This window comes from Oncorhynchus mykiss, chromosome 1 (assembly GCF_013265735.2).
Source record: "Oncorhynchus mykiss isolate Arlee chromosome 1, USDA_OmykA_1.1, whole genome shotgun sequence".
Taxonomy (NCBI): domain Eukaryota; kingdom Metazoa; phylum Chordata; class Actinopteri; order Salmoniformes; family Salmonidae; genus Oncorhynchus; species Oncorhynchus mykiss.
Window position 1 is genome coordinate 61,561,595 of NC_048565.1, and position 12,189 is coordinate 61,573,783.

At 41.7% G+C, this 12,189-nt stretch overlaps 2 protein-coding genes across 8 annotated transcripts in view; both read left to right on the forward strand.

Annotated features, from left to right (window-relative positions):
- Positions 1–17: 17 nt before the first annotated feature.
- Positions 18–10,175, forward strand: LOC110526250 (CDK2-associated and cullin domain-containing protein 1). Of its 2 annotated transcripts, XM_021607066.2 has the most exons (9): positions 21–756; positions 6,138–6,264; positions 6,417–6,519; positions 6,703–6,798; positions 6,937–7,039; positions 7,177–7,266; positions 7,440–7,578; positions 8,278–8,363; positions 8,458–10,175. In XM_021607066.2, the coding sequence occupies exons 1-8, from the start codon at positions 435–437 to the stop codon at positions 8,318–8,320; spliced, it is 1,023 nt and encodes a 340-aa protein (XP_021462741.1). In that variant the 5' UTR covers positions 21–434; the 3' UTR covers positions 8,321–8,363; positions 8,458–10,175. The 2 variants fall into 2 exon arrangements, with proteins under 2 accessions (XP_021462733.1, XP_021462741.1); XM_021607058.2 differs by lacking the exon at positions 8,278–8,363 and having other exon boundaries at positions 18–756.
- A 1,031-nt stretch (positions 10,176–11,206) lies between these two features.
- The window catches only part of mypn (myopalladin), a 50,478-nt gene continuing 49,495 nt past the window's right edge, over positions 11,207–12,189 (forward strand). For 4 of the 6 annotated variants that reach the window (XM_036981823.1, XM_036981830.1, XM_036981826.1 and 1 more), the window contains exon 1: positions 12,006–12,107. In XM_036981823.1, coding sequence (XP_036837718.1) covers positions 12,052–12,107 — 56 coding nt within the window. In that variant the 5' untranslated portion in view covers positions 12,006–12,051. Of the gene's footprint in view, positions 11,442–12,005; positions 12,108–12,189 lie in introns of those variants that run through there. The other 2 variants (XM_021607077.2, XM_036981827.1) reach the window with 2 other exon arrangements.

Below are 12,189 nucleotides of genomic sequence, written 5' to 3' on the forward strand. Positions count from 1 at the left end.
CGTGACGCACCATGATAACGACAATTGGTCGACAGTCTGCTTAGTTACACGTTCCTCCATTTATTTCCAATTTGGATTGCTATCTCCTCCTTTCAATATCTCTGGCCACACCGCGCCATACACCAAACGGCAGAAAACGTACCGCGAAGTCTGTTCAAGAACGTTTTGGGGAAACGTACAAACCGTTCCGCAATGTAGTTAACGTTCAAGTGAACTGAACGCACATTGTAGTCATTGCATGATTTTAACTACATTGCCCTTCTGCCCCAGTTCAGGCTCTGCCTAAAAGAAAATGCTGCAAAGTGTCGTAAAACAGTTTTCCATGCAGCAGCTAGCGTACAAGGTGTAAAGGGATGGTGCTCTAAAAACGCAAATTTTCAAATCGAACTTGAAATTCATGAAGATTTTCCTCAGACAACTTGCAAGGCTAAAGCATGGAGGACATGGAAGACGACTGTTTTGTTCTAAATGACGACTACAACCATAACTACTGTGCGAACAGTGCCAGTGGACAAGTCCTCTATCTCAGGAACGAACTGTCAGATGTACCCCAGCCCCTATCTATCTCGCCGGGTCTAGCCACGCGAGATGTAGCTGCGCAGGAGAACCACTCAAAGGTTTGTTCCAGTTCCAGCAGCGGTTTAAAGTTCATGGATTCAGACTCGAGCAGCGTGAGCAGTGACACCAGCGAGACTGACAGCCCATCGGCGGCGTCCATCGCAGGGAAACTGACCCTGAACTCAGCCTCAAAGTTTCGTAAGTTGAAAGCATCAGCATTAAAAGCACTAATTATGACGGCCTAATGTTTATCATGTTTTGGACTTGCATGGGATGGGGATGTAGCTTGCCATACAATTAAGTTATTGCCATTGCATTGCCTTTGGCCTACACGTCAGTGGAGTAGTTTGGCTACTGTCAGGGCCTGATATTCACTTGTTTAGCCACTTGTCCTGATTGTTATAGTTGTCCAAAGCTCAAGTCACTTGTCCCCCACCAAAAAAAGGTCTGTAACACCATGGTCCAAAAAGGTGACAAATGTTGTTGTGTGATGCAAGGAAGAGCTAAATAACTTTCATTCTGGTATTGACAATGGAAGGCAGTTGATATTTCCTGTCATTGTGTTCTTGAGTAAGGCACTTAACTCCCCACAACGTAAAATACTGTGCTGGTGGGATACTCTATAAAACACATTTGATCTGTCAACCCTCCAACTGGAGAGCTACTGGGTGTGCAGGCTTTCTCTCAAACCCTGCTCAAACACACCAGAGTCAGTTTTATTAAGGTCCTGTTGAGCAGCTGCTTTACAGTGGTGTGTTCGAAGCAATGCTGGAGCAAAAGCCTGCACACCCAGTAGCTCTCCTTGACTCTCCAGGAGGAGGGTTCGCAACCCTGCAAACATTGCAATTACAACCAAATACTTGTCTTAATAAAATAATTCCTTCTTTCAATGAACCAGAGATCAAATGGCTGAGATGGGTGAAGTAGCTAACTCAGATGTTTATCTAATTGTAAGGTTAAAATATTCAGTGTTCAGGGGAGATCTTGACAACATTGGAGCAGTGGCGATTTTAGCATGTAGATCTTGGTGGTGGCTTTGCATGCCAGCAAAGCCACAATACATTAATTGGACTACAACGGTGACAAACAGTGCTCACAAACTGTTAGGGCCTACATAAAGCTGTCCCAACAGCAGCCCAAACACCTTAGCACTGTTACACCTGGCTATCAGCGGAGCCTTGTCTGGCAGCGAAACAATTCATTCAGCCTCATTTAGTGCCTTTAAAAAAACATAGCTGATACGGCTGACTTGCTTAAACAAATGTGGTTTCTATTGACAATTGAGATGTACAAACTATGGAATAAGGGGACTACGAGCGGATAAGAGGCAATCCGTCATTTTCGATTAAGACATGATTGATGGAGCTAGGACAGACGTAGTCAATATAACTATTTGCACTTGAAAAGTACAGCGAAAGAATTCAGAACATGGGCCGTTCTTATGGTATTCTCCCTGTACACCAAGTCAGAACCGTAGAATAAATAAAGTGGGCATCTAAGCAGACAATGAAAGCTCTTACAATATATAGGCTACATGTGCACCACCAAGTAAAAACAATAGGCTAAATTATGAAGGGAAAAGGAACCAAATTATTAGGGTGAGGCACATGGGCTACTAACAGCTTACTACACAACATACATTTATGTATGCTGTAGCTAAGAAAGTTATACTATCTCCCTGGCATATGCCATCATTTATGAAGCAGCATACAATACATTTTTGGACTCACCTTGTTGTACTGTGCACACTTGAACAGGAAGGGGGTGCAGCGGTCCTTCATGGGCAAATTGTCATCAAAGTCTGTCATTCTCTGGATTTATGGTGCTTTCAAGACAACTGGGAACTCTGAAAAAAAACAAAGTCCAATCATGACTTTAGTGATCTTCAGGTCAGAGCTCTAGAAAGAGGCCAGAGTTCCCGACTTGGAATTTCAAGTTGGATGACCGTTCAAAACATATTTTTTAAATGTTATACCAGTTCCCAGTTGTCTTGAACTCACTGAAGTCTGATATTTCCGAGTTTCCAGTTTTTTTTTGTAAGCGAAAGAGGTCATGCTGGATTGACAGCATGGCCAATGTTGAATGTTTATCCTTTTAAGATTGGAAAAGAGTCCCTTAAACCCAGACTTGGCTCACACATCCACTCCACTGAATAGCAAGCTAGTGATTGCTTTACAATGCTTGCAGTTAGCCTCTGATTCCTTCCAAACCACTCATTGTTGAATTTGTGATTTCCAACTTGTTGTGTAATGTTTATCTCCAATGCCCCAATATGTTATATCTATCATTTCTCTTCATATAACAAGGATTGAAAAGGATTTGCTAGTGGATTGTCATCTTGAATCATGATGATGACTGCTAGCTAAGATTTTGAAAGTATGATGTTGACTTGATCAGTCCAATAAAAGCTACTGTAGATATAACGTGATTTGACATAACTTTATCTGTGGCCACACGTAGTGTCCCCATGAGTGACAGAACACTGAGCCAATCACGGTGCAACTCTCTAGTTGCCAACCCCTAAGCTCTGTATTTTTCGCTGGCTGCCCCACCACAACAGAAAGCACTGAGCTAGGCTGAAACAACTTAATTTTGGAGCTGCCTTACTCAAGAAAGCAAAGAGACCGTGTTTGTATGCGGCTTTATTAACTCAATGGTTATAATTTGTTTTACACTGTTTGCTAACTGATATGTGACATGTATTAATGCCAAAATAACATGCAAAACAGGCAACCCCCTCCCCCAAAAAATAGCCCCCTCCCCCCAAAATATTTTGCCCAGCAGGATGCTCTCAAATGTGCATCTGTAAAAGTTGGAAAAAACAGGAGCCGTGGAGCAGTCAACTTGCGCAATATAGCTATAATCCTCTTGTCCAACAATGTTTTTTACTTGCCCCGGGAAGCAGACAAGCGTTAATGACTGTTATGACCTTTGCACCCTATGGTTGGAAGGTCCTTGTTTGGAATCAGTGGTGTAGTGGTGCCTGGAGAAGTGAGTATACAAAATTTCACTAACAGCTCACCCGGCGAAGGAAAAGCTCCCTGTGTGAAAAAAATTCTATGAGCAAAGGTGGCATGTACTCTGAATCACATTTTGGTCTTTCAGTCAGGCCAACCCTAGCCCTCGATCATGACTCTCAGTTCCATTACATTACACATAAGTCATTGGATGAAGGTGTCTTCTGTAGGTGAAGGTTTTGTTAAGAGCGCAAAGTTCAGTCTGAACATTAACATGCAACGCTTTCAGTTTGGTTTTGGAAGCATAAGGACCTTATCTTTAATATCCCCAATAAATGATTTCCTAAAAACAAAAGGTTAAATTCATACACACCTTTTTATAGGGTTATGGTTTCCACATGGTCATATTTCCATGTTACAGCACTTGTTTTCAGAAGACGGAGAGGTCTACCTGTGCTAATTAGCTATCTGCCTCTCTGAACACATATGTAAACGGAAGACAGACGCCACAAAAGTGTTGTCACTGAAAAATACGGTCACCTGCAACTGTGTTAAAACGGTGTACAGTAAGTGTGTACTTGGCTTTTGTGAAATTCTTTTGATGTGATATGAAAGTAGATGGATTTATGTTTTAGAACTGTACAGCAATTGAGAATCGATTCACGTTTAGATGGTTTCCAGAGGCAATTTGCCCTTTTTAAAGAGATAATTTAAGTTCATTGGACTAAGGAGTAATTTAACGTTAGGCCCCATTAGTCCAATATTGGGCTAGTCCAATCCAGGCTGTACTGTGCAAGTAGGCTAATAGTAGGACTACTATTGAAATGGATGTCAACTGAGTCAGAAATACGCAGGTTACAGGTTTTTCTCTTTTTTTTCTTCTTTTAAAAAAAAAGATTTTTGCTCTCAGTCACAAGTGCGCAGGCACCTAGCACTGTTGTTTGGTTAGCATGTTTCTGCAGTGTGCACGAGATGGAGTTCGCAAAACAAATTGCCAGTGGATTGATGCAAATAACCATGATATCATTCTGGTAGGCATATGCTACATTTGTAGCTAGTTAACATTAAATTGAGAAGGTTTTAAAGAAAGCCTTTCCACCTGACAGAAGACAGTTATTGCCTATAATTAGCATCACTATTTTTCCTGTTCCTTAATTGTTTGAAACCTGCAGCTTTCACTTTATATGACATAACTTTGGAGAGAAACGGGACACAACTCCCATAATTACACAATATTTTATGGAAAACAACTTATATGCAGTAAGTTCGGAAAGTATTCAGACCCCTTGACTTTTTTCACATTTTGTTACGTTACAGCCTTATTCTAAAATTGATAAAATAAAAATCCACAACAATCTATACACAATACCCCATAATGACAAAGCGAAAATAGGTTTCGGGGAAATTTTTTAAATGTATAAAAAAATGGACATTTCAGATTTACATAAGTATTCAGACCCTTTGCCATGAGACTCGAAATTGAACTCCGGTGCATCCTGTTTCCATTGATCATCTTTGAGATGTTTTTACAACTTGATTGGAGTCCACCTGTGGTAAATTAAATTGATTGGACATGATTTGGAAAGGCACACACCTGTCTATATAAGGTCCCACAGTTGACAGTGCATGTCAGAGCAAAAACCAAGCCATGAGGTTGAAGGAATTGTCTGTAGAGACAGGATTGTGTCCGAAACACAGATCTGGGGAAGGGTACCAAAGAATATCTGCAGCATTGAATGTCCCCAAGAGCACAGTGGCCTCCATCATTCATAAATGGAAGAAGACTAGGAAGAAGAGTTTTCCTAGAGTCATTGTGAGGTATTGGGTATAGATTGATGATAGGGGTTGGGGGGGGGGGGGGGGAATCTGTTTTTAGAATAGGGCTGTGGCTTAACACGTGGAAAAAGTCGAGGGGTCTGAATACTTTCCGAATGCACTGTACGTCCTCCACCATTAGCAACTGTAATTACATTTCTAGGGTAAAGGAGTTGAAATGAAATAGACTGAGAACAGAACTACTGCAATGTTACTCTTGTACTTGCATACTGGGTGGGAGTAACACAGCCTTGGGACGGAAGTAACAGCTGGCGAGAAGTACACAATATCTGTCTAATCTCCATGTTTCTGGTTTGTAATACTTGTTACTTTCAACAAATGTACTATCAGCCATAATTTCATGTTCGTGTCGATTTGAATAATCAATGCTATAGACTCAGAATATATGAAAATGAACCATGCGTCAACATCGCAATGTTGCGCAACTACAATATTTTGCCTTACAATATTAATCAGACTAAAATGGATCACAATATAGTATTACAGCTATATTAACACTTTTTTTTAATGGGAATGTAGTAGATGTTTTTCACCATTTTCAATTACTATGAATGCTTAGCCCTACCAATCAGGTGAGCTCTAGCTGTCCTTGTCATGCGCGCTCCTCGTGTCTTGACAGAATAAACAGATTTATTCTCTTTACGAACGGCAAACTCATGCTTATAACATTTCCACGGCTTGACATAAAGTAATTGACCCCCCATAATCATGAAGATATATATATATATTTGTGACGGCTCAAGTCGTTGTGAAAATAACCTCCTCTTTCATCATTGTCTGGTTCAGTAATGAATGCAATGACCGAAGAGGACTATAGAACCACATACTGGCCGAACCTGGAGAAAGCCATTGACCACCTGCTAATACAAAACCCCATGGACCACATCTCCATTTCATATGAGCAGATTTACAGGTGAGACTCAAACAGTGTGACTGTGTTTAATTTCTCACGTAGCTTTTGAAAGAAATGAACACGTGGAACTGCCGTACTCATGTTTGAGACCTTAGAGGGGAGCTATTGCAACTGGTCCATTTTTAATAGTTGTTTTCCTTTCCCTGTTTCAGCTGTGTGTACAAGTGTGTTTGTCAACAGCACTCTGAGCTACTGTACAAAGACTTGATGCTGAAGATTACTACCCATCTTCAACAAGTCTCTTCTGATCTTCAAGTAAGTGGAAACATGGAACCCGGGATCTATGTACCATACTGTACCAAAAAGGTTTGCCATGGGAAAACAAAACAAAAAAGTGTTTAATTGGACAAGTACAGGTAGTATCTCTTGTTTCACCTCCAAAAAGTGCATAATAACCTGATAAATTAACACTGATATTTTTTTCCTCTCTTTTATCAGATTACTCCACCACGGAATTTAATTGAGAATTTCAACATTGCTCTGACTCGCTACACAGATGCTCTTCAATGCATAGTTCCCGTATTCATCTACATGGTATGTACCCATATAAGCTGCTCATCTCTTTGAGCCAGTTTCCCAGATACAAATTTAGCCTACCCCGCCAATGGTCAGAGCAGACCTTAATCATATACTCCTTTCACACCACGCATGTTTTTCTTCCTAATTTCTAAGAATAAGTTCTACATTGAAACGAAGCTAAACCGAGACCTGCGAGAAGATCTCATGAAGCTTTTTACCGATCATGTTGCAGAAAAACATGTCGACACGTTAATACGTGAGTACAGTGGACTGGCGAACTGACACCACGCCTTGCAATCCAAACCCAAAACTATTTAGCTTATGACTCATATGACTTAAAATTGTGTTGTTGTTAATGATCTTTTCTTTTTCTTTCTCTGTTTTTCCTTTTAGCTCTTCTCCTCGAAGCCCATTCCATGCCTTTTCAAGTCAGACCTTCAACAATGGCCAGTGTGGTCAAAGGCTTGTATACTCTTTGGCCCGGTGAGCGCTTTCTCTGTCTTTTTCAAATGCTACAACACATGCTGCTAACGAAATAGTTACATCCACTTGTAAAATGACGTTTAACTACTGTAACTGTCGAGCACGATTGTAGAAATATGCGTTTAAGCACTATTTGTGGGTCTCCCACAATGACTATTGGTTACCTGTTTCAGATTGGGCACATTTAGCTCCAGCTGTCTTCTCTGGATTCATTCCTCAAATCAACCCCCCAACAGTGGAATCCCAGCTCTCTGACTATGCTGCTCGTGACCAGAAACTACAAATGGAGCTATCTCTGAATGGTTTTCCCAGGTGAGTGTTATAAGTCAGAGTTTAGCAAAAAATATATATATTTACCTCCCGCCAGGGTTGTGTTCATTAGGAAAACATTTTGCATCAGAAAACAAAAATGAGGCCTCCCGGGTGGGGCAGTGGTTAAGGGCGCTGTACTCCAGAGCCAGCTGTGCCACCAGAGACTCTGGGTTCGCGCCCAGGCTCTGTCGTAACTGGCTGCGACCGGGACGTCCGTGGGGCGACGCACAATTGGCCTAGCGTCGTCCGGGTTAGGGAGGGGTTGGCCGGTAGGGATATCCTTGTCTCATCGTGCACCAGCGACTCCTGTGGCGGGCCGGGCGCAGTGCGCGCTAACCAAGGTTGCCAGGTGCACGGTGTTTCCTCCGACACATTGGTGCGGCTGGCTTCTGGGTTGGATGTGTGCTGTGTTAAGAAGCAGTGCGGCTTGGCTGGGTTGTGTATCGGAGGACGCATGACTTTCATCCTTCGTCTCTCCCGAGCCCGTACGGGAGTTGTAGCAATGAGACAAGATAGTAGCTACTAAACAATTGGATACCACGAAATTGGGGAGAAAAAGGGGTAACATTTTAAGAAAAAGAAAACAAAAATTAGCATTTCTTATTAAACAAGTTCAGACCATTTCGGACCATTTTCTTCGGTTGTGCCCCAAATGAACACAGCCCTGGTTTTTGATTAAGCTTTCTTTTTGTTTTGCAGAGGTGACCAGTCTCGCAAGAGAGCCAGCGAGGAGTCTGCATAGAATAAGGATGATGCATACATTGCTTGCTATTGACTTTAAAAATGTAACTTTATTTGCACCATGATTCATAATCAGACGTATTGAAAAAAATATGTACACAAATATGAGTAACTGGTTGTTGTTGTTTTTTTATGCAGATGCTCTGACCGTCAGCGACCTGGCTCAACCCAAATTGACAAAACACTGTGAATGACGAAGATTCTCTGATGCTGAGTGAAGTGGGTGAGCGTCAGCCAAGCTTCATTTTTGACCCACACGAGTTGTAGTGGACACTGTTTCTTTGCCTCCTCTGAAAAGCACAGTGAATTCATGATGGTGCATCATTGTTCTTTCAGTTTATGATGATAAATTCATCTTCTTTATTGTTAAGATACTACGAGGTTTATTTCCATTAAAGTGTGCCTTCTGCTCTGCTTTGTTGGGATATTCAAGTTGCCTAACAGATGCCATTTTAGGCTCCCGAGTGGCGCAGCGGTCTAAAGCACTGCATCTCAGTGCTAGAGGCGTCACTACAGACCTGGTTTGATTCCAGGCTGTGTCACAACCGGCCGCGATTGGGAGTCCCATAGGTCCCATAGGGCGGCGCACAATTGGCCCAGCGTCGTCCGGGTTAGGGCTTGGCCGGGGTAGGCCGTCATTGTAAATAAGAATATTTTCTTAACTGACTTGCCAAGTTAAATAAATACAATAAAAAAAAACAGGTGGATGGGCATGAATCCCAGTTTCACCACATATTGTATACTGTGTCAATCATGGGTCGTGTTCATTAGGGCATGCGGCAACAAAAAAAAAAATGGACAGATATATTTTACAATGGAAAACAAAAAGGAATGTTTCTGATTGGACAAATCTGGGTAGTCCCTCCCTTTTCCATTTTTTTCCCCCTCTTTTTGTTCCTAATGAACATGGCCCTGATCTCTAACCAGGACCACCCGGATCTCCTATTGGTCTTATTGATCTGATTGAGTAACTGACAGTCTGCTGCTATTCCTCAATTGTTGTTGTGTAGAACACTTGATTCCTGTCTCTTGTTTAACTAATATTGTGTCCCTTTTGTATCAGTCAGGTCAGTCTTGATTCTCCCCAGTGATTTTTAAGCTAAAGGGGCTTGTCTTTGTAATCTCGGCACACAACTAAATGTCCTGTTAGTCGACTTAACATTTAAAATCTCTATCATGGCAACTTTAAACCAATCCACCCCCCAAGTCTTGTTTATCTGGGATTTACAGAATAAAATCTGTCTGGCTTAACATAGTATTTCTTTCTCAATGGGTACAAAAAGCAGCAAAGCATGTTCCGTTACATTTTGAGTAAAGTTTAGGTTAAAACTGTGAAAAGGTTGTGTAGATAATTTTTTAAAGGATTACATTTAGCTTTTATTGAGTTGTTGTCTAACCAAATCATATTTGCCAAGCACGCTAAAGATGATTCACAATGTTTTTATTCCCTGTTATTAAAAGTTGCATTGTGACTCCAGAAATGATGGTGTCAGTCTCCCCATGTTGCTGCTGTAGCTGCATTAGCCTGTGCATTATATCAAGTCACCGAGCCAATTGATTACAATCAAATTTTGAAAATGTTGTGAATTTGGTTACAGTGATGTCAAATGATGTACAGTAGGTGGATGTTGAATGATCCCGCTGTTCTCTCAAGTTGCCCAGATGATGATCAATTTGACCTTCCTTTGTTACATGTTTATGTTGAGTGAAAGTATTTGATACAGCTCTTTGCACTGTTTTAAGTGTAATGTGATGCTCGAGCTTGGTTGTGATTGTTTTCCTGTGAGGATGTTGGAGATGACTCACTCATTGTCTTATGTACAGTTTTACTTTCAATAAACAAATCTTGAAAATGATGTATTTTATCACCTGTGGAATCACTGGGGTTTGGTGGGATCTTGTGGGTGGAGTAATGATGGACTAAATATACACCAGGCAGAGTTTCTCCTAAGTTAATTAGTACTGTGAATAAAGGCTCAAATAATTAAATAAATACAGGCTTAAACAATGCAGGAGAACGGAGGAAATCAACACAGGATACTCAGATGCGTGAAATTATGGCATTCATTAAGTTGTAATTACTGTCTTTAAGCATTGTTTAAGAGCGAGCACTGAAATAAAGGCATATTGCTGGACCTCTTCTCTGATACGTTATCTTTGTAGCAGGCCAATTATATGTTTTTTGTTTTGTTTTTCATTTAATGCTGAAAAATGCATGCCTGAGTTGAATGATGCAGTATAGATACACTGAGTATATTAAACATTAGGAGCACCTGCTCTTTCAATGATATGCACTGACCAGGTGAACACTATGATCCCTTATTAAATCCACAGGTTAAAGAAGGACTTATAAGCCTTGAGACATGGATTGTGTGTGTGTGCCATTCAGAGGGTGAATGGGCCAGACAAAACACTTAAGTGCCTTTGAACAGGTTATGGTAGTAGTTGCCAGATGGCTATGCTGCTGGGTTTTTCACACATTTTCCCATGTGTGTCAAAAGCATTTGAGTCGATAAGGGCCAGCATCCCTGTGGAATGCTTTCGACACCTTGTAAAGACCTTTCCCCGACAAATTGATGCTGTTCTGAGGGCAAAAGGGGGTGCAACTCAATATTCGGAAGGGGTTTCGAATGTTTTGTAAACATTTTCACCAAGAGCACGCACTTTGTTGTTAATAAACACCAGTAACCTGCCGGTTAACATTAGTGTGTCCGGAGGCTCCACAAGGAGCTTCTAATTCGGTGGAGTGGCTGGGCTTTGACAGACTACTTGTATGTGCTGCCGGAGGAGGGATCCCTTTCCAGAACGCCTCCACTGGCCAATGAGCTTAGACGCCACCCAGACACATGGTCCGGGCCACCCCAAAATAACCTGCGACTAGTGCACTCACAAATGTTATTACTTTTACTGGTGACAGGTTGCCCTAGCTACTCGCCTCCACATGTCCCAGTAAACTCCAAGGTTAACTCTGTTCAAGTAATTGGGAAGCCGGCCGGGGAAGCTGCCTCTTGTGTTCACATTTTCCCAGGTGGCCACCACCAACGGAAGACCAGAATCGCCTCTCTTTGAGCAAAGGTGCGCTCCGAGGATTACCACAAGCTCCCGCTGGGGTTTATTTGAAGGTAAAACACCCAAACCCTGTTACCTGTCATTCATAAGTGTCCTATTGACTGTCGTTTGGGTTCATACATCATCCACCAATGAATTGGTGTACAGTAAACTCTCAGCACATTTCACATGGACCCACTTCCTTGGGCAAGCATGGGCTTAAGGCTTATATTATTGATTTTGAAGTGACTGTTACGTTTGAATAGTTCTACCATGAACCTGGGTGGGTATTGTTGCTTTTTCTCAGTGTTCAGTGTCTCCCTCATAAACTCAAACGAAATGATTTGGTTGTGTGATGAGATTTTTTTGGTAAGTGATGAAATCCTTTGAGTGTACAGAAGATGAGGATAACATTTTTTTTTCTTGATTTTGTTCATGTAAACTGAGCCCTTACTATAATTAGATATGACTTGGGGGGGGGGGGGGGGGGGGCGGGGGGGCTTGGAGGCTGTTTGCAAAGGATTCATGTACACAACAGCTGTGGCTGCAAGTCTGTTGGAAGGGGCATTGCTGCCTCTCTTAATTGCGCAGATTTGAGTGTCAGTAGCATCTGTGTACCCTATCCCGTTTCTGGATTCAATAACTACTTGGAGCTAGTGTCAAAAAGCTTTTTAAAGGCTGGGCATGAAGGAAAATGATGTCTTAAATGCATCGAAAACAGCTATGCTTATCCAAGTTGGGTGAGATCCAATGTCCATGCATGAAACTAATCTCTGTCTGGGGCCACAAGAGGTTTAAGGTGTTTTGAAATGAAAATAGTAT

Coding starts and splice junctions, on each gene's coding strand:
- LOC110526250 (XM_021607058.2), top strand. CDS start 435: ATGGAGGACATGGAAGACGACTGTTTTGTTCTAAATGACGACTACAAC. Junction 6,520..6,702: donor AAGTCTCTTCTGATCTTCAA/GTAAGTGGAAAC, acceptor CTCTTTTATCAG/ATTACTCCACCACGGAATTT. Junction 7,579..8,457: donor TCTCTGAATGGTTTTCCCAG/GTGAGTGTTATA, acceptor TTTTTTATGCAG/ATGCTCTGACCGTCAGCGAC.